Source organism: Corvus hawaiiensis, chromosome 19 (assembly GCF_020740725.1).
Source record: "Corvus hawaiiensis isolate bCorHaw1 chromosome 19, bCorHaw1.pri.cur, whole genome shotgun sequence".
NCBI lineage: Eukaryota > Metazoa > Chordata > Aves > Passeriformes > Corvidae > Corvus > Corvus hawaiiensis.
This window is the reverse complement of record NC_063231.1, coordinates 7,307,986-7,327,881: the sequence shown is the minus strand read 5'-3', so window position 1 is coordinate 7,327,881 and position 19,896 is coordinate 7,307,986. Positions and strand designations below refer to the sequence as shown.

At 51.5% G+C, this 19,896-nt stretch overlaps 3 protein-coding genes across 4 annotated transcripts; 2 read left to right on the top strand and 1 right to left on the bottom strand.

Annotated features, from left to right (window-relative positions):
* Positions 1-959: 959 nt before the first annotated feature.
* Positions 960-10,097, top strand: SLC25A19 (solute carrier family 25 member 19). 2 transcript variants are annotated; one of them, XM_048323973.1, is made up of 7 exons: positions 960-980; positions 1,266-1,411; positions 1,917-2,072; positions 2,757-2,927; positions 3,714-3,897; positions 5,057-5,187; positions 6,386-8,625. In XM_048323973.1, the coding sequence occupies exons 2-7, from the start codon at positions 1,286-1,288 to the stop codon at positions 6,584-6,586; spliced, it is 969 nt and encodes a 322-aa protein (XP_048179930.1). In that variant the 5' UTR covers positions 960-980; positions 1,266-1,285; the 3' UTR covers positions 6,587-8,625. The 2 variants fall into 2 exon arrangements, with proteins under 2 accessions (XP_048179930.1, XP_048179929.1); XM_048323972.1 differs by lacking the exon at positions 960-980 and adding an exon at positions 988-1,131 and having other exon boundaries at positions 6,386-10,097.
* Positions 10,098-11,114: 1,017 nt separating this feature from the next.
* On the top strand, positions 11,115-15,867 carry MIF4GD (MIF4G domain containing). Its single transcript, XM_048323975.1, has 6 exons — positions 11,115-11,221; positions 13,152-13,288; positions 13,446-13,555; positions 13,881-14,036; positions 14,699-14,791; positions 14,917-15,867. The coding sequence occupies exons 2-6, from the start codon at positions 13,207-13,209 to the stop codon at positions 15,142-15,144; spliced, it is 669 nt and encodes a 222-aa protein (XP_048179932.1). The 5' UTR covers positions 11,115-11,221; positions 13,152-13,206; the 3' UTR covers positions 15,145-15,867.
* Positions 15,868-16,029: 162 nt separating this feature from the next.
* On the bottom strand, positions 16,030-19,854 carry MRPS7 (mitochondrial ribosomal protein S7). The gene is made up of 5 exons (XM_048323974.1): positions 19,781-19,854; positions 19,061-19,252; positions 18,697-18,760; positions 17,643-17,810; positions 16,030-16,782 (listed from the first exon to the last, which is right to left on the bottom strand). Exons 1-5 carry the CDS (start codon positions 19,834-19,836, stop codon positions 16,561-16,563), a joined length of 702 nt encoding a protein of 233 aa, XP_048179931.1. The 5' UTR covers positions 19,837-19,854; the 3' UTR covers positions 16,030-16,560.
* Between the last annotated feature and the right edge of the window lie 42 nt (positions 19,855-19,896).

The following is a 19,896-nucleotide window of genomic DNA, read 5'->3' as shown; positions in this document are numbered from 1 at the left end:
TAAGTGGTCAGAAAGTGCCTGTGGGCGTGAATGTTACAGCCAATTTTAACATACAATAGGAGAAGGCCCACATGGGAGTTTTGAGTGGTTTTTTAACAGTTGCTCTTAGTTATTATGCTTAAATACTGATGATGTCATGGTGGAAATGCCTGGATATTCCTATGATTAGTTCTTTCTCTTTTTTTGTGCCAGAAGTCACTGGAAAATTCACGGTGTGGCTTGAAGCGCTCGACTTTTTTTGGAATGCTGTAGCAGAATATGTTGCTCGAAGTGGTGAATTACTGTACCTTGGGTTGCTTAGACTCTTGCTTTCCCTGTGCCATAGGGACAAGAGAAGGTTTGTTGGTCTGTGGTGGTGGTGGGAGCAGTGCTGAGGGCTGTGTGTGCCATGTGCTGACCTTCCCCTCTCACAGCCCTGGCTTGTGGGACCAGAGAAGGGCAACAGAGCTGGGGAAGGGTCTGGATCACAAGTGTGATGAGGAGTGGCTGAGGGAGCTGGGGTTGTTTAACCTGGAGAAGGGAAGATCAAGGTGACCTTGCTCTCTACAACTCCCTGACAAGAGGGTGCAGCCAGGTGGGAGTCGGGCTCTTCTCCCAGGTAACAAGTGACAGGAGGACATAATCTTAAGATGCACCAGGGGAACTTTAGGTTGGAGATCAGGAGGAATTTCTTTATGGAAAGGGTGATTAGACATTGAAACGGGCGGCCCAGGGCGGTGTCACCGTCCCTGGAGGTGTCTGAGGAAAGACTGGATGTGGCACTCAGTGCCATGGTCTGGCTGGCAAGGTGGTGTTGGATCACAGGCTGGACTCCATGGTCTCGGGTCTTTCCCAGCCCCGTAGATCCCGTGGTTCTGTGAACGCCCCATCCTGCGCGTGGTGCGGATTCCGGGCGGGGCCGGCGCGGGCGCCGTTCCCGGGACTACATCTCCCAGCTGCCCCCGCGGCACGCAGGCGCAGTGCGGAGCTGGCGGCAGCGGGTGAGGCGGCGCGGCGCGGGGCGGCCCAGGGCTGGACACCCCCGGTCCCACCGGGCCCGGCTTGGACTCCCCGCCGGTGGCTGCCACGGGCGGGGCCGGCAGCTGCGGGGCAGAGGGAGTGGTGGAGAGGGGCGTCTGTGTGTCCCATGGGGTGAGGAGGGGGTTTGGAGTGAGGAGGGGGCTGTGGGCCTTGGCGTGAGGGGTCTGTGGGATGGGGGCTCTGTGAGGGGGGAGGGGCTGTCGGCTCGGTGTGGGGGGAATCACTGCCCCTGTGCCCCTGCCCAGGCTGAGGACAGCCGGCAGGCATGGTGGGTTACGACCCCGAAGCCAAGTGCGTGTCTACGGCGGAAGCGGCTGCAGCAGGATCAGCGTCTGGCTTGGTCACTCGGGTCCTTGTCAGCCCCTTGGATGTCCTCAAGATCCGCTTTCAGGTACCTCACTCGCGGCGTGCCCTGGGGCAAGGATGAATGAGCCTGTCAGGGAGCAGAGCTGATCGTGTCCTGGGTGAACAGGTCACTTGTGCAACCAGAGAGCACTAAATCCGCTCGTCAGCCTTCACCTACGTTGTGTACAGGTTATGCAAGGAATTAGGGCTATCCTGTGTCCACAACTTCTATTTATATAACTTAACTTGTGTGGGAATGGAATCTTGTGTTTCTCATAGTTCGCTCTCTTTCTCTGTTTTTGTGAATGACTTCCACTATCTGACTGAATTTCACCATCATCCCCTCCTGTTTCTTTGTGTTCATGGATGTTTTTATTCTTTTAGAGCCCTTCATAAATAACATCCCAGTCAGATCTTGACTGTGATTCTGTGGGAGGGTAGAATGTCATCCCTTAGCATTGGCTGGCTGACAGGGTTGTGAATTCCTGAACTGGACGCTTGAACCAATGTTGAAGGGTGACATTGAAAATATTTTCTCCCGTTTCCTCCAGCTCCAGATCGAGCAGCTCTCCTCCAGAAACCCCGCGGCCAAGTACCACGGCATCCTGCAAGCTGTGCAGCGCATCTTCCGGGAGGAGGGCTTGACAGCCTTCTGGAAGGGCCATGTTCCCGCTCAGTTCCTTTCTGTTGGCTTTGGAGCCGTTCAGGTGAGGCGACCAGGCATCACTGGGGCAAAGTGTATGTACACGGGACGCTGCTCTGCTCCCTCAGACCGGCTGTGTTCAGGAGTGGGAAGGATGTGTAGCTGTCTAAAACTGGTGTATAATTCCTAAGTTAATATTCCTGAGATTGCTGAACAGACTGGAGCACGGCAAGAGCAAACTGAGCTCTGTCTGTATCTGGTATCGTAGATAAACCTTCTCTGCTCCTGACACTTGGCTTAGCTGTTCATGCCCCAAGCCTGGGCAGTATTTTGCTTCTGGTCAGGGCTTGTTAGGAGAAAATCAGTGAAGCTGATGAGGGTGTTTTACACAGCATTGTTATGCTTAATTTGTAAACATTAACAGCAGTTTTAGGAGCAGTGGCTGAAAGGGTAAAGGACTGCATATTTGTGACATGGTGAACACTCTTCTGGATACATAGAACATTAAAATGAGTTTTTCACGATTCTAAATGCAAGAATTATCAGAAGTGTTAGACACTAGAGTATCCCAAGCATTCCCCGGGCTGCTTAGTGATTTTTACACGTTGCAGGTTGGGGAGGACTTTTGAAGGACAGAGAAGGTGGTAACAAGTGGGGGGGGTGAAGCTCTTGGTGAAATGAAAGAGTGGGAGACCTCTGTGAGTCGTAAGGATCAGCTTCCTGACCAGTGTGCGTTTGTTTCTGCAAGTTCATGGTGTTTGAGAGCCTGACAGAGCTGGTGCACAACGTCACCTCCTTCAACGCCCGCGACTCCTTGGTGCACCTGGTGTGCGGGGGCCTGGCTGCCTGCACAGCCACGGTCGCAGTCCAGCCTGTGGACATGCTGCGCACCCGCTTTGCTGCCCAGGGTGAGCCAAAGGTGAGGCTTAGCATTCGTGTTGGAATTGTCATCCATAGCAGTGGCAATATTTCACGGGTCTGAAGATGCAGGAGGTTTGAAAGTACATGCAGCATGTGGGTTAAAATGAAGGAGCAGGTGCTGTTACGGGCAGTGTTTGCACTGTTGCCCAGTTATCCTCTGTGCTGTTGACACAGCTTTCCTAATTGTGTTTTGCTGCTTCTGATCCTGACAGGTGATCCAGAAAGGAGAAACTGTCCTTAACAGGATAACTCAGTTTTGCTTTCGCTGTTGACCTTTTATAGAACCCACTCCCCAGGGTGTTGAACATTGCATTTTTGAAACTTTCCACATGCAGAGAGTCATGTTTAGATAATGATGGGGATGATACTTGAAACCAGTCACCTTTCACCTGTGCTTCATGTCCTTATTTACACAAAAATTGGTCTCTGTGCTAAATAGGTCTGTAATAATGAGATCGATTTTTACCAGAGCCATTTCTGTACTTTGCCTGTATATGAACTGTGTTGCAGGAGTTAAGTGCTGTTAAAAGAAAAATAGTCATGTCTGTGATGTAGCTGGTCTCAGGACTCAGCTCTGTGCCTTGTTTCTTGTAAGTCACAAGGGCTTAGCACAGAACACTGAGGGTGTGGAAAATCACCTTGCTCATCACTTTGTGCTGAGGACAGTCAGTTGTATTTTGGGCAGTGGGAAATTCCTATACCCATTGCTGGGAAATGACCTGACCTTTGTTTTGCTGGTTTTAAGTTCACTGGAGAGTCACTCAGCCTCTTCCTTGCTGTCCAGATCTACCGCAACCTTCGCCATGCAGTGGTGACCATGTACCAGACAGAAGGGCCTCGGACTTTCTACAGAGGTTTGACCCCCACACTCGTTGCTATCTTCCCATATGCTGGTCTCCAGTTCTTCTTCTACAACATCCTGCAGCAGTTTTCCAAATGTGTGATTCCAGCTGAAGGAAAGAATGGAGGTAGGAACTTGGGACAGTGATGGCTGCAGTCACGAGAGAAAGAGGATGAATGCTGGTTTGTGTGACTGATGTAAGCTCTGTTAGTCCTTTCACGTTTTTTGGTGCAACATCTGAAAAGTATCTCAATTTCCCACCTCTCATTCTTAGCCCTGCACCGAAATGCCACATTAAGTCCAATGGAGTTCACAAACAGCTTCCATTGTGGAATAACCGTGATGGAAGTGGGTGGATGGGAAAGTGAAGTGTCACAGGCCAGGTGCTCTTGAGCAGTGTCACGTTACTGATACTGTGGGAAGACAGTGCTGGCATAACCCTTCTCTGTTTCATTAGTGCTGTGGGGACAGGATTCTTGGATTTCCTTAGTAAATCTGCCTGCAAATTCCAGCACAGCTATTAGAGAAGAGGATTTATTTAGTCTTCTTTAAAGCTGCTAGGCTCTTGATTTGATGTTTTTATGTTGGTTTCTAGCTCCATTGCAAGAGAACCTCATCCTGATGCAACTTGTCATCTTGGCAGTTCTAGATACCTGTGCCTCTTTGAGAGAGAGGGATGCAGCAGCAGCGTGGCTTTGTTCCTCAATGGAATCTCTTCAGCAGAGGAACTAGACTTTTCAATATCGTGTCTGCATATTTAATTGTAGGTGGCAGAGGCTGATGGTGGTTTTGTGCTGGGGGCTCGTGTTTATCAGGAAAGAGTCTAATACAGAACTCCTTTCCCACAAGCCTCTGAAATCATCAGGCAATGTCAGCTTGTGACATTCCAATCCAGAATAAATCAGCCTGAGCAGTCAGGGGTGCAAGATTTCCAGTGATCAGGCTTTTACTGGGGCGGGGCATGAAAACTTTTCCATCCACTGTCAGCAAGTTGTCTGGTGACTGGAGATTGGGGTTTTTTGAGAAGAGCAAAACCATTAGTCACTGTAATGGACCAAGAGGAGCTGGTCCTCTGATTCCAACAGACACTGCAACCCTGAAAAAATAGAGCTTGAGATTCTTTGGCCCAAACTATGCAGAAGAGGTGATGTAACTTCAAAGGACTTTTTTGACCTTACTTCTTGTGAAAAGTGATTTTTAACTTACCTTGTATGATCTTTAATCAGAATTCCCTGCTAATCCTCTCTTTTCCCTCATTGCTATGCTTTTCCTTTTTTGCTTCTCAGGCAATGTTAAAAACCTTGTTTGTGGCAGCTGTGCTGGAGTCGTCAGCAAAACCCTCACGTACCCTTTGGATGTGGTCAAAAAGCGACTGCAAGTGGGTGGCTTTGAGGATGCTCGGGCAGCCTTTGGGCAGGTGAGAAATGTTGGAAGTGGTGGATTTTCCTGAGAATGGAGCTAGTCCAGTGCACTGGAATGCAGTGACAATCCACCAGTGGTACCTGTTGAGTTCATGTTGGGGTTGGGAGCTGCCACTGAGCATTGGTCTCGTTAATAATGTGAATTTATGCATGAACATACTGGGTTTATTTTATGACACTGTCCAACATACCTGTGCTCTGGCTTGTCATCCCTCTCCATCAACTGTGTCTTGGAGCTGGGGGTGAGTCAGGCAGGCAAAGGGGGTTTTGATTTACTTTACTTTTCTAGTTGCAGCTTGGTATTTCTGATCCAGAACCAAATTACTAGCAGAGGATGACACTGGCTCTGTGCTGGGGTCACTTGGCTGTCAGGCTCCTCTTCTGCAATTAATATTTTGGCGCAAGGAATAGGCACCAAGTGTTCAGCATGTGTCTTATGTATGAAAATGGCCTGAAATTCAAAGCTAATTAAATACTCTGGTGTTCTTTAGCACCATTGTTACCACCTTGAAATACACTTGAAGACAAATACAGATCTTTCAAGGAACTTTCTCTTTTTTTCCATGAAACGTGGAAATTTTCTCTTTTCCTTAAAATTCCTTGGATCTGAGGAGGAAATCAGTCTGTACCGTAAGAAATTCTGGAATAGGATTTGGATGTCTCAGCCCATTGCATTGGATGCTTTTCCTCTTGCAGTGATATACAGAATTTGTTCTTAGCATTGATGTGTCACAAGGTGTTAAAACTGCACAGTGTAACACAACGACATGCAGACAGCTAATTTGGAAACTTCTAAGTGCTGTAACTGTGTTTTCTTTCTGTCAGAAAACTCAAAAATTGTCCCTTCTTAGAGAGTGAAGGGGATAGAAAACAGCAGCCGCACAATCTGAAATAATGACTTCACAAACCTGTGCCATAAATTTAAAGTCATGCTGTTGTTGCATGCAGAGGTTTTACAGCCATTCAATGAATGATGTGCATAAACCATTGCTGACCCTAAATGTGTACATTTCCTCTATCCTGCTCTCTCTAAACTGTCTCTGAAACTTTCAGTTAGTTTTAATATTATCCAGAAAGGCATCTCCAGGCTGCATGTCAAGATAATGTTTCTGTGGTATAGTTTGGAGATCTTTGTGGTTTTTTCCATTTGTCCTGAAGTTTTCTTGTTTAACCTTGTTGCCATTTCTCTCCCAGGTGCGGACGTACGGGGGTCTCCTGGACTGCATGAGGCAGATCATGCAAGAGGAGGGCCCAGGTGGCTTCTTCAAGGGCCTCTCTCCCAGCTTACTGAAGGCTGCCTTCTCCACTGGCCTCATCTTCTTTTGGTATGAGCTGTTCTGCGGCCTCCTGTGCGCCCTGAAGAGCCCCGAGAGCACGAGGAGGAAGGAAGGCTGAAAGGGATGTGTGTGGCTGCCTGCTGTTCTCCTCAGGAGGGGAGACTGATGGCCCTGCTCTGTCACGAGCGTGTTGGAAATGTCGGAGCTCCCCATCCTGTGGGGAATCACCTCCTGGGACCAAGCAGAAGGAGAAGGCGACTGCAGTTCTGCTGGAGACACTGAGCTGCTTGGCTGGAAGCTGTTCAACAGAGCACTTTTCTTCTGTCTCCTCTCATATCAGTGCACATTCAGTGGGGAGAGGGGGAACCAACAGACCACTCCCTAGCAAGGCCTGTGCTCTGGAAAGGCACCCATAAAGCTGGTGAATCCCTGAGCTCGCCCTGGATCCCAGAGCGGGGATCCTGGCCCAGCCTAGTGCTGCGTAACCAGCCAAACACCACTTCCTAGCACTGCATCTGCATAGCTTTATTCCCTTGCTCTGTGCCTGCTGTTTGCACCAGATTCTTGTCTCAGTGTTGCACAGGTCACTCTGTCCTGCTGCTGTGAAGTCGGGTAAAGCCACGTTAGTACACAGACCCTCTGTTTTCCTTTCCTTTGCTGCCAGCTGCTGCTTCTTGGTCACCACTTGCTGGCTGTGCATTCTCTGTCATCTTAAACACAGCATCTTCTCTGATCATGCTGTGGACCAGACTTGTTCTTCCTTTAACTCCAGTCAGCTTGATTGTATCCTGAATTCCCATTTCACTTCCTGGGTGTGTGGCCATACATATCTTAGAGGTTTGCAGTGCCTCACTCACACTTTTTACAAGCAAACCTGCATATTAAGAGCCCCACTCTGAAGGGATTCAATGCACAAACCCAATTCTTACTTCAGGGTTCTTTGCTTCAAAGCAGTGAGTAAAAAAATGCTGTATAGAGTTAAGAAGTAATTACTCTAAATAATGAAGGGAAAGTCCTGTGGAAACTAGTAGTATTTTTATTATTATTTATTTAATATAGCACGTTTGAGCACGTTTGTGTCTAGCAAGTATTTCTGTATTTCAGAACCTCAGTCCCATACTGGTGCTAGCAGATGAAAATGTTTTGACAAGATTTGCTGAAGTGAAAGGAATGAACATCAAATGGGAATTGGTTGGCTGAGTGTGGTGTTTCACATGGGTAATTGAATTAGAGATGGAAAAGTGGTTTTTTTCTGGAGTTTCAAAGGTTTTATGAGAGGTTAAAAAACCCAACAAAACAACCTACCAACAACTCTGATTAATGTAACAGTGGAAAAGAGGAAAATTACTTTCTTCCTCCTCTTCTATTCTGTGTTTTTTCAAGCCTAGCAGGGTGTGGTTGGACTGTGTGGAAGGCAGAGTTCTGAACCCTGCCCACAAAAGCATTAGTCATCTGCGAGGGGTGGATAAGGCAGAGCACTGCAGTTATTTGGAGGATGGTTTGATGGTTCTTCTCTTAACACAGAGCTTTTCCCAGCTCTTTTGCAGTATTCAGGGTGTTAATCCCAAATGGTCTGGCCAAATTCCAGTGTGACCAATTCCATTCCGTTGACGCAACTTCTCCTGGCGATTTTGAGCATATCAGCATTGCTCACTTATCCTGAGCTATTGTGAGAGGCTGTTTTTAGAGAACAGCTGTTTCACTGGTGGCTGAGGTATCTGGAGAAATTCCTTGCAAATCCAGGCCAAATAACTTTGTGTCTGCTGTGGATTTGAGATCTTGGAGTACAAAGTGGCCGTTTCACTGCAGGTGACTGAGCTGCGTAAAATTAAGTTCATTGAGCAGTGTTGGTGTCAGGCAGGAGGCCAATATGTGAGTCTTAAAGAGGCAGAGAGAGCTGCATGTACTCTAAAAATGGCTGTTTTGTTTAGAGGAGACAATGCAGAAAATGTGGAGTGAGTTTCTCCAAGCACCTCAATCCTGTTGGCATTTTCCTGTGTTATTTAGGCTGAGATTCCTCAAAATCTTCTTAACAATGTTTAGCCTTTGTTTATTGTTCACCTGTTGCTGTTGGAAAGACATCATAAGGAGTAATGAACTCAGCCTCATGACATCCTTCTGAGGGAGAGAAATGTCTCCTTTCAAAACAGACACAAACAGGTTGGGTTTGTTATTGTCTTTTGTTGCTGGTGAGAGGAATGTCGTCATGGTTAGCAGGGACAGGCCACAGCAGAAAATGTTCAGTGCTGACCTAGGCTTCCTTAGGAAATGGGGACTCGTCCGTCCTGTCTAAACATTGCAAGACTTGTTTTCCACTTTATGTCAAAGAGCTGCTGTTAAACTGCACTAAATAGGGGGAAACTGGTTGGGAACTCAGCAGTGGGAAAGAACAGGAAGATCTGTGCTCTGCTAAGATGACGTTCCTCGAGGCTTCTGTGGAGTTTGGGGTGATGGGCATGGGCAGCTTGGCTGCTCCACAGAGAGGGTAGCGCTGGAGAGTATGGAGCAGCTTTTCCTCTCTGGGGTAGTTTTTTCCTCCACTCTGCATTAACTGAGCTTGCCTCCACCCAACAGATGGCACAGCCGGAGTTCAAGTTGTGTCTGTCTGGCCCAGGCTGTGGAAGAGACACTCTCTGGTCAGAGGACTTTGGGCTGCGAGTCACAAATATTGCAGGCCCATAAAGGCATCTGGGCTTCCAGTGAGAGGGAGAAAGACATGAAAACCTCAACAATATTAGGAGCTGCATCCAACAGTCACTTCATCACTCACTTCTGATCAGCTGCACCTGTCCCTCACAGATTTCTCATGTGCACTTTGCTGGGGAAAGCACTCTAAGAGGAATGTTGTTTTCTCTGCGGGATTGAGGCTGAATGAAGCACTAGGAGGACAGGTCTTATTTGTCATGCTGCTCTGCCAAAATGCACGCTGTTAGGAGCTAAATTTCTTAAAATTAGAGGAGCAGGAGATGTGAGAGATCTGTGGTCACCTTGTTCTCCCATGTGCTGGCACAGATTTGCTCTTGGAAGCTGCGCCCTCCCGTTTGGTGTGAAGTGACTCAACGCAGCAAGTGCCTCGCTGTGAGACTTGGCCAGTTTTGGCCATTGGGATTTCCTTCCAAGCTAATCCTATCACCAGGGATTTGCCTGCAGTTCACCTCACAAGCTGCTCAGCAGTTGCGTTTGTTTTCTTCTAGTGCCTTTTACCATCAGAACGTCCAAAAGCTCCTTAGCAGGCAGAGCACAGGCGAGGAGTTGTGCCGTGGTTGTTTGCAGCTCCACCACAGCACTGAGCCGGCCTCGGACGCACAAGATCTGCGAGGAACATGCTGCTTCCTGCAGCGCTGGCTGCCTCACCAACTTCCTAGGACAGTCCCACTCTCAGGATGCTCATCCAGAGCTGCACAGCATCATTTTTGACAAGAAATTAATGTTTTACAGTCGGGACTGGAATGGATCGTATTTAATTTGGATTTAAGTTTCTCTTGTGATGTAGAAACTGTAACTGTGGCATTTTGCTGTGTTGCCTGAGTGGATATTTTGCAGCTGCTGTTTCCTGAAAGCGTCCGAGCACAACACGCACAGTGTGTGCCTACCTTTGAGACAAGGTACATTAAATATTTTGTTAGGTACATGTCTGGCTGCAGTTGGTTTATTCCTATCCTCTTTGTGCCTATGCTGGACCCCGCAGGAACAGCGTGGCCTTCCTGAAGGGAAGGATAATCAGGGCCCAGAGCGTGGGGCAACAGGAGCCTTTTGGATTTCCCTTCCCACTGCCTGCTTGTGGATGCTCCTCAGCAGTAGGCAGAACGGTACCCTCTGTGTTGGGTATCGCTGTTGAGAACTGCACCAAAAGGGATCGGCCAAGGGGGATTTGTGCAGCCCAGTCCCACTGCTGTGTCCTGGAGGGGCTTTTGGAACTGTGGTGGCCAGTTCTGAGCCTCACACCCTCGGTGGGTGAGTTCAGGCTTTGTATTCAGCCAGGCCATGCAGTGCTAGCAAGAATGTTCCCAAACCGTTCTGTGTTCCCTCAGCCATTCTCTGGTTTCAGCAGCCTGGCTGCTCTGCTGTGAAGGCTTCACCCCCTGCGGGGTCTTCCCTCGTGAAATGGTTGAGATTTGAGAGGAAAAACGTGAAGTGTGTTATACCATACTCAGCTCTTGTTGCAATGCGTTGGTTTAGTGCATCTCCCCTTTCCTGACTTTTTTCTACTCAGTTTTTAATACCACTCGGCTGCAGCCTGCCCTGGCCCGGAGAGAAGGGCGAAATTCACGCCGTTATCACCCGTAGAGCGCCGGGACAGCCCCGCGGGGGACCAGGACAGAGGGGTGAGTGCTGCCCGCAACCTGCCGGGGGCGGGGGGAGAGTCGGAAAAGCAGCGGCCGTGCCTTGGGGGTGTCTGGGGAGGCACCCGGGAGCAGCCGCCCGTGCCTGGGGGTGTCCAGGGGAACGGGGGGCAGCCGGCCGTGCGCGGGAGGGTGTCTGGAGGGGCAGCCGCCCGTGCCCGGGGCAGCCCGGGAGTTTCCCGAGGAGCAGCCGGCCGTACCCGGGGCTCAGCCCGCCGTGCCCCGGCTCTCGCAGGCGGTGGCGCTGCCGCAGCTGCCGCCACTCCCCCGCCCGTCCCGGCCCGTCCCTCCCCCGGCTCGGGCGAGGAAATGACCTAAGAGGAAACCTGGGCCGTGCCGGGAGGGCGCGGGGCTCGGGAGGTGCCGGCGATGCCCCGGCGGCCGGAGGACACAGCGGGGGCGGCCGGCAGGTCGGTGGGGCTGCGCCCGGCTCCCCCTGCCCGGCCCGGGGCAGCGCGGGGGCTGCTTTCCCCGGGATCCGCCTGTCCCTCCGTCCGGTGGCCCTTGGGCTTGTGCCAGCCGCGGGGTTGGAGCGACGGGAGGCAGCGGCGGCGGTTCCTGGGGGCTCCGGTGGTCCAGCTGCCCCGGGCAAGAGGCGTCTCGGCGCTGGGAAGTTCCACGTGCGGCTCGGCGGGGATGGGATGGGAGTCCCGGGGGCTGGCAGAGCCCCTGGGGCAGATACTATGGGGTGGCAGAGGAGACTCTGCACTGCTCCCTCTCCTTGTAGTGGTCAGGACTTGTCCAGCCCATACGGCCAGGTGTGACCCTGCGGGTCATAGGTGCCCTGGCACTTGAGCTGATGGATCACCGGCACATTGAGGGTGCTGACCCCAATTGTGTCAGTCCCCGGGGCGGCTCGTTTAGCAGGGGCCAGTGGCAGAGGAGCAGTCGGTGCCTACAGGTGCCCCATGTCATCCACTGCTACCAGCCCTTCAGACGAGGAGGTGCTGGCAGCAGAGTCTCTAGTGCTGACGAGACCTGGCTGGCTCGGTGTTCACACGCTGTGGTTTGCTCTAGGCAGGGTTATTTGGCACAGCAGTTCAAAGCAGCCGTGGCCATCCCAGGGAGCCGTGGGGACGGAAGCTTCGGGAGAGGGGCTGGGCAGCGGCGGTACAGACGCTGCCAGACGGGCTCGGGCGCTTCCCGCTGTGCTGCGTGAGGCACTGAGCTCTCGCCAGGTTCCTTCTGCGTGGAGATGCTGCCGGTGGGACACGGGGCTGCTGGTGATCTCGGGCTGCTCCACTAGCAGTGCAGCATGGCATTAGTCCAGATGCAGAGAGACGAGAGGTCGGCTAGCAACGTGTTTGCCAACTAGGCATGGCACGGAGGGCACCCAGCTGCTTGTGAATCCACCTGGGAAAGAAACCCGAGTGCCAGTCCCAGGGTAGGTGAGAGCTTTGAGTGCGAGAGCAGTGTCGGCAGGTGGTCACCCCCATGGCTGCTCTCCGCTGTGAGTAACTGTTGTGCTGTGTGTGAAGGGTCTGCCCACTGTACCTGTCCCATGCCCCTAAAGGCTCTTGGGCTTTGATCTGGGTAGGGACCTGTTTGCAGAGGGGGGTGAGTAATGGCCGAGGAATTTCGACGAGCTGGCAAAACTCATTTGGCTGATTGCCTTCTCGTGTTTGTGCTGTCGGTCTGGCCAGCCCTGCATTTCCATCCAGCAGATCCTGTGTGAGCAAGCCGTTTCTCTCTGTGCCGTGCGTACCCTCTTGCTGTCTTCATTGTGTCACGAAGCAGAAGAAAATCAATTTAGAGACTAGTTAGGAGCACTGTTGGTGCTGCAGAGCAGTGCTTGACTGCAGAGGAATGAGATGGGAGCTGTTGCTGTTGGGGATTTGGTTGCTGAGTTTGCTGTGCTGTGCTGGGAACTGAGGGAGCCTGGCTCTGGTGCAGGAGAGGTGCTCTGGTGAGCATGTGTTGGATGCTTTTGTGCTGGCTTTGATTCTTGCTAGATTTTTGTAAGAAAGCAGCTGAATTGGTGTTTCCAAGGCCCAAGGGAGCAGTGTGTGCTTCCCTGTGATACAGCCACAGGGAAATATTCTGAGGTGAGATAGGTATATTTTGGGTCTGCTTTGCCTGTAACATATATCAGAAAAATATAAAGACTCTGAAGATGAAGTTCTATCATCAGCTGGTAGGAAACAAGGCTTTGTAAGATGTGGGAATGAGGATTTGCCTGGATCTAGGGCTGGAGTTGGTGCCCTAATAAAAGAGGAGTTTCCTTGGGGTGGGGAGCTGTCAGGAAACAGCCTGTGCTCCAGCACTACCTGGGATTTGTGGAATGGCAAATGGGTGAAGCTTTGCCTCTGTCCAACTAAGCTCTGTGTGCTCCCTCCCCAGGGACTGTCACTAGCTCATCCATTACCCTGACTCTTCCCCTTGGAGGAAACCAGTCATGGGGGAAACAGGCAAAGAAGAGTACAAAATACAGTCCTTCGACTCCGAGACTCAGAAGCTGCTGAAAACAGCCCTCAAAGGTCAGCAGGTTTTTATGAGCTCCTCTGCCACGCAGTTTCTGCACCATTTAACGTGACTGTACCGGGCCCTGCACAGACCTTGGTTGCTTTCCAGGTACCCCAGAGCAATCAGGGGCCAAAGAGGGCTGCGTCCTGACAGTGTTTCTCTTCTCTGCAGACCCCAGTAACGTGGACCTGGAGAAAGTGGCCAACATTATAGTGGACCAGTCCCTCAAAGACTGTGTGTTCAGCAAGGAGGCTGGGCGCATCTGTTACACCATCATCCAGGTGAGAGCTCGTGTCTGGACAGCGAAACACCTGGGCTGTGTTGTGTGGGTTGTCCCTGGGCTGGGCCAGGAAGGGCTTTGCCCCAGCCACGTGCTCTGACCCCTTGGCCATCTCTCCTCTCCCTCTCCCTCTTCTCTCCTCTCCTCTCTTCCCACTTGCCCCATGCAGTGGCAGCATCCAGAGGAGCAGTGGGCTGGCACAGGCAGCGAGTTGCAGCTTTTCTGCCTCTCCGGGAATCACAGCAGGGTATCTGTGTGGTTCTGCATCCCCCTGCCCCTCTGGCAGCCCTGTTTCATCCCTCCATCCTGCTTTTGTGGGCTCGTAGGCAGAGAGCAAACAAGTTGGCCAGAGCATCTTCCGGAGGAGCCTGCTGAACCGGCTGCAGCAGGAGTACAAGGACAGGGAGGAGCTGCGCACCCGCTCACTCCAGGCCTGGATCTGCTACGTCACCTTCATCTGCAACATCTTCGACTACCTGAGGGTGAGGAGCTGGAGCAGGAGCACCCAGCTGCTGCTGCCTGGAGTGCCAGAAGGGCCTGGGCATCCCAGGATACCAGGGCAGGAGTGTTGGGTGCGTGTTGTACAGAGCCCCAGGGCCATGGGGGCCAGAGCTGGTTCTCCGCACAAGGATGCTGTCAGGGCTCGTGCTACCTACAGGCTTGGAGAAGCAGAGGAAGTCTTCAGGAACAGTCACAAAGTCTCAGCTTCCTCATTTTGTACCTGGTGTTTGAAATCCAGATTTGCCTGCTCCCAGATGTCCCAGATTGCACTGGTTTAGTTGCTGTGGAGTTTGCTGACGGAGTTTGCCTTCAGGCCTTTGTGCAGTGTGTGAACTTTGAATTCCTGCTTGGAGTAGATGTAAAAATGATGCAAGTAGAGCTGCAGGCAGGAAAAATACTGTTGGAACAGGTATATTTCCCACGACTACCTGCTTACATTTAAAAATAGATGTTTTTTACATCATTTGTTCAGCTCCTCTGCTTCCTGGAGACTCAAATGTCTGATCTCTGATGTAAATCCCACTAATACAGCACAGCTAAATCCTGCTCCATTCTCCTTTGGAGTGCAGCAAGGGAATAACTATTTAAAATAGCTGCAGACTCCTTTCTGGCTCCAGGCTGATGATGTTCCTTCTCCTTGCAGGTGAACAACATGCCCATGATGGCTCTGGTGAACCCTGTGTACGACTGCCTGTTCCGGCTGGCACAGCCCGACAGCCTGCAGAAGGAGGAGGAGGTGAGTGCAGGGAAGAGCTGCTGATGTGCCTGTTGTCCTGCCAAGGACCTGTAAAAAGCACAGCCCAGGGGGTGCAGAGGAGCCTCCATTGCTTTGTGTTCAGCCATCTGCTCTTCCTTCTGAAGGTGGACTGCTTGGTCCTGCAGCTCCACCGCATCGGTGAGCAGCTGGAGAAGATGAATTCCCAGCGGATGGATGAGCTCTTCTCCCTCCTCCGAGATGGCTTTCTTCTGCAGGAGGGGCTCAGCTCCCTGTCCCAGCTCCTGCTGCTGGAGATCATCGAGTTCCGGGCTGCTGACTGGAAGATGACGGACGCTGCCCAGAAATATTATTACAGCGAAGTGACGGATTAACTCCCGCGGCAGAGAAGGGGAGTCCCCAGCACCTTCACCAGCAAGCTTCATACCAAGTTGGAATTTTTCACATTAATTTTTTAGCACTTCCTGTAAATAGGATTTATACTGGCTAGAGCCTCTGTACACCTACTGTCAGATGCAGCTGGTGCTGGTCTGACTTTGGAGGTTCAGAGCAGTGGAAAGTGCAGATTTAACCCACTAAGTTCTCCCACTGATTTTGTCTTAATACTGGGCTGCTGCCAGCCAAGGGCTTGGGAGGCTTCTAGCTCACACCAGCATTTTCTATGAGTGTTAAGGAAAGCACAGTTTAGGCTGAGAACATTTTGCTTCACCCCAAAGCCAGCAGAGCTGTGGGAGGCAGCGGAGAAATCTCCCAGCTCAGGTTGTATGTGGTTCTCTGTGACAGGTCACAGAACACATCATGGCCTCACAAACAACTCAACCAAGTGCTATGTTTCTCAGACTCCTTCCAGCATGCTGGCTGCACCTGCATGCACACAGCCTCTCTTACAGCCAGGAATACCTGCCATGGGGCAGCCTGTGACAGGAGAGGTCCCTGAGCACATGCAGGAATGGGATTTGTAAGTTTTATACAATAACTGTCACCTTTTTTTCAGAATTTTGCAAGTTTCAGCTACAGTATGTTTCTTATAAGAATAGGAGAGGAAGAAAGGAAACAGTCTATTGAAGGATTTTTTTCTAATAAAAGTTTTCCATTAATGTGTGCCCTGCTTTCTCCCTGTGCAGCTGCTGAGCTCTGAGCAATACTGAAGGGTTGCTCCTGCCTGAAGCCCTAAAGCTGTGATAACTCAGTTTCTGCTCCAGTGTAGCGCCTCAGGGCTTTACATAACCAGGGTGGCTGGAGCAACAGAGACAAAGGTCTGCAATCGGGAAACCTTTCCCATAAAACTGGTTTTATTAACATTCCCATCAAATCTGTGCAGACAATGTTGCTGATGACCAGAACCAAAAATCAAAAAGGGCCTTTTATTGCCTGTTGTACTAATCCCTCTAAGGCTGGTTATGGTGTGGAAGAGGATCCAGCTCTGCTCGTAGCTCTGTCGCCAAAAACATTGCTGATTTGAGGAGCAGAGAGACTTTCAGATGCCCAGGAAACAGGTGAGTGAAAGGTGATTTTGTTTAGCATTGCTGTAAGAAAAACATCTAAGGCTTGTCTTCACAGGGAAGTGATTATGAAATAACTGGAGCATCCCTGCTGGGGCTGGTAACTCAGACCCCCCCTTCCCCCATCCAGACAAGCACAAAGAAAAAGAACCTCATGGGGATCGTGTGAGCTTTCCCTGGGTTAGATCAGAAGCTGCCTGCAAGGGATGTTCCACCTTTCCCTCTCCCAGGCTGGCAGCCCTGGGGCTCTGCTCTCCAGGCCGTGGCAGCGTGTCCCATGCAGGGTCCCTACCACCAGCGGAAGTGGGCATATGCCCGGTTGGCCTCTGCCATCTTGTGCAGGACGTGCTTCCTCTTGATGACGGGCCCCTCGTTGTTGAAGGCCAGGAGCAGCTCCTGGGAGAGCTTTTCTGGCATCATTGTCCGGCGGTGCTTGTTCTCCCTGCACTCGGTGATCAACCACTTCATGGCCAGGAAGCGCTTCCGATTGTCCGTCAGTGGGACGGGCACCTGGGCAAGGGTTAAACCACGGCAGTTATCAGCAACCTGCTCCTCCCCAGCAGCCACACAGCACCAGCTGGCACCTGCAGATGTTCACTGTGCTGCTCTCTGCAGCCAGACCCGCTCCCGACAGCTGAGCCCTGCCAGTTCTCCTGCTCTGTCCTTAGGAACTGGCCACTGCTACCAAAATGGAAATGCTGGCCTGTTTGGGAGCTGGATCCAGGCTGGTGTGTGTTAGCAGAGATGGGAGATGGTCACCCCATCCCTGCACTGAATACAGAGAAGTCACAGAATCAGAGTGGTTTGGGTTGGAAGAGACCTTAAAGATCATCTAATTCCAAATACCTCCACATCTCACCTCTCCTTCAGGTCCCAAGGGTTGCAGAGCCTGTACTCAGAGACAGGTTCTGCTTGTGTTTTAAATACCCACAGGATCTAGGTGACCCATTTTGCCACGCTGACCTACCCCAGGGCTGTGGGACCTCTCCCCAAGCAACATAGTGCAGTGGATAGGACTGGTAATCCAAGCACTACCAATTCTTTTGCTGCTGATCTCTGTCTCCTTGGAAAAGACTTGCTGTGTATTTCTCCTCACATCTAGTCAGAGAACCAGAGACTGCTGCTGATTAATGGCTGGACTTGATTGATCTTAGAAGTCTTTTCCAACCTTAGTGATTCTGTGACAGGGGAATCACAATACTCATAGGTGGGGATCCTGATTCTGGACAGTTTCTAGGTGCTGGTTTATTCCAGATTGCGAAGGGGCTCTTTCAAGGAGAGAAGATCTTGAGCTGATGGGGTGGAAATCAGTTCATCTGCCTCCCTGCCTAATTTCTCCCAACCAGATGTGCTCCCAGCCCCCCTTTCACCTGGTAGGTTTTGCCTCCTTTGGTGATGTTGCTGAGCCCAATGATGGGCTGGCAGTTCTTGAGAGCCTGGTGGAAGATAACGTAGGGGTTGCATTCAATTGTCTCCTTCTCATTTTCTGGAGCTTTGTGGTACTTCTCCAGCTGCTTCCTCTTAATGGTCTCCAGAGTCTTGGAAGAAAGGCAAGAAAGAAGACATACAGAGCAGATGGATTCTCCCACTCCATGATGTTACATCACTTTTACAGGCACCCCGTTTTCACCTGAGCAGCTGGTCCTCCAGCCCCAGAGGCCAAAGACCCATTGGGAATTCTTTAACTCAAGTTTTACTTCACCTTCTTCCAGCTCTTCAGACTGTTTTATCAGACACTGCATTTGGGGTGAGGGGGACAAGCAGCACAAACCCGGGCCAGAAGCCAGGGAAGGGCAGGGACAAAGTGGAGGCTGGAATAGGGGTCTGTGCACTGTGCATCCTCCCCTGCAAAGCCTGGACTCCAGAGCCCAGAGCCCATGTGCTCTTCTGTAACAAGGAATCAGCAGTCAATTGGAAACATTTGGGTAAAATGTGTTCCCATTTCAAGGGATTTCAAGGGTGGAAGAGACCAGATGGGACCACCAGTTAATACCAATTGCTGTGGGTCAGAGCAGGCTCAAAGCTCTGCCATATAGGTGACACATTTGTGGGACTTCAAGGGCAAGTTATACAGAGGGTAAGGCATGACAGAGAGCTGGAAAGATGATGTTTAGAGAAAATGATGCTTTATGCAGTACAGAAGGACACAGGGATACTGAAGGATGGAAAGAGAAGGTTCTCCATGAAGCTCTTACCTGCTGGTCTGTGAGCCAACAAGGGTGGGGCAATGTACATTTTATCAAACGAACCATGGTTTATCAGAGGAATCATGCTGAGAGCAACGTGTGGCAGAGGGAAACACATCAAGACCACAGAGATGGACCACCCAAGTTCTGGTAATTTCCAATTCCAGTGAGTTTGACATCCCAGCCTTCCATTTTGTCTTGTTTTAACGTAACAGTGAGAAGAAACATGAGTTCTTACCTGAGACATGAGGCTTCTGGCCAGCACTTTATTTCCACTCTTCATCATCATATTGGTGAATTTACTGTAAACAAAAAGTCAAATGGGATCTGATATGAATTCTGATTTTATCACACACAGAAATAAGGCCCCCACCCCCATTCCTTTGTGTTGTTCCCATGGTTAAGTGTGGGTGCTGCCAGATCTGCTGTAATTATCTCTAATCACTGTAGGACAATGGACTGGTTGATGGGAAAAGATTAACCCAGAATATAGGGATTATGCTGTAACAAAAGGCAATATTCAGCCAGCAGGTGAAGGTCGAGGAGGGCAGCATAGCTCCCAGCCGTTTCTGAAGAGAGGAGTAGCTGCTGCTTTCTCTGACCTAATCATGGGGTCGCTGAACACGGAACTGGAGAGAGAGGGAGGAGCAGCTTTGATTAGTTGAACAGCCTTAAGCTCCATTTGTTCCCTTTCCTCCTCAGTCAGCTCCTCTAAAGGTTTCTGATACGATTCCTTTTTCACTTCTGGCTCCAGGTAGCTGGGGTTGTAGCGGCTCCATCTCACCGGCACCATCCTGCAAGGAACGGGAGAAGCGGGGCTGTAACCCAAGGCACGCGCTGTGTCGTGACAGGGATGCAGCTGGACAGACGTGGACAGATGTGAACACGCCTCAGAACGACATGTTAGATGTGAGAGGCATCAGTGGCAGTAGGGCGAGCAGCTCGGGCGGGGTTCTATCCCTTTTTTCACATTTTCGCATTGGAAGCGGCTGCCCAGGGAGGCGGCGGAGTCACCATCCCTGGCGCTGGGTGATGCGGTTCAGGGATTATAGCGGCAGTGCTGGGTGCACGGTCGGACTGCATGACCTTAAAGGTCTCTTCCAGCCTTGATAATTCTACGCCTGTATGAGCCCAGCAAAAACAGGCGGGCGACCTGTCCGTGTGCTCCCGGTGCGGCGCACACCGTCCCCGCACCCCTCGTGCGCTCCCGGTGAGCCGCCCCGCGGCCTCGCCCCGCGCTGCCCGTGTTCCCCCGGTGGGCCGCAGCCCCCAGTGCCGCCCGTGCGCCCCCGGGAAGCCCCTCGCCCCCTCTCCCCGCTCACCGGGGCAGCCAGGCCCGCAGCCGCCGACCCAGCCCCGCCGCGCTGGGCGCCGCCATCTTCCCTGCGCGCGCGGCCGCGCGGGGCGGGGCCACCCCGGCCGGGGGCGGGCCCGGAGT

Coding starts and splice junctions, on each gene's coding strand:
- MRPS7 (XM_048323974.1), bottom strand. CDS start 19,836: ATGGCGGCGCCCAGCGCGGCGGGGCTGGGTCGGCGGCTGCGGGCCTGG. Junction 17,811..18,696: donor CCAGAAGCCTCATGTCTCAG/GTAAGAACTCAT, acceptor CTTTCTTCCAAG/ACTCTGGAGACCATTAAGAG. Junction 16,783..17,642: donor AAGGAGGCAAAACCTACCAG/GTGAAAGGGGGG, acceptor ACCCTTGCCCAG/GTGCCCGTCCCACTGACGGA.
- MIF4GD (XM_048323975.1), top strand. CDS start 13,207: ATGGGGGAAACAGGCAAAGAAGAGTACAAAATACAGTCCTTCGACTCC. Junction 13,556..13,880: donor TCTGTTACACCATCATCCAG/GTGAGAGCTCGT, acceptor GTGGGCTCGTAG/GCAGAGAGCAAACAAGTTGG. Junction 14,037..14,698: donor ACATCTTCGACTACCTGAGG/GTGAGGAGCTGG, acceptor TTCTCCTTGCAG/GTGAACAACATGCCCATGAT.
- SLC25A19 (XM_048323972.1), top strand. CDS start 1,286: ATGGTGGGTTACGACCCCGAAGCCAAGTGCGTGTCTACGGCGGAAGCG. Junction 2,073..2,756: donor TTGGCTTTGGAGCCGTTCAG/GTGAGGCGACCA, acceptor TGTTTCTGCAAG/TTCATGGTGTTTGAGAGCCT. Junction 2,928..3,713: donor CTGCCCAGGGTGAGCCAAAG/GTGAGGCTTAGC, acceptor CTTGCTGTCCAG/ATCTACCGCAACCTTCGCCA.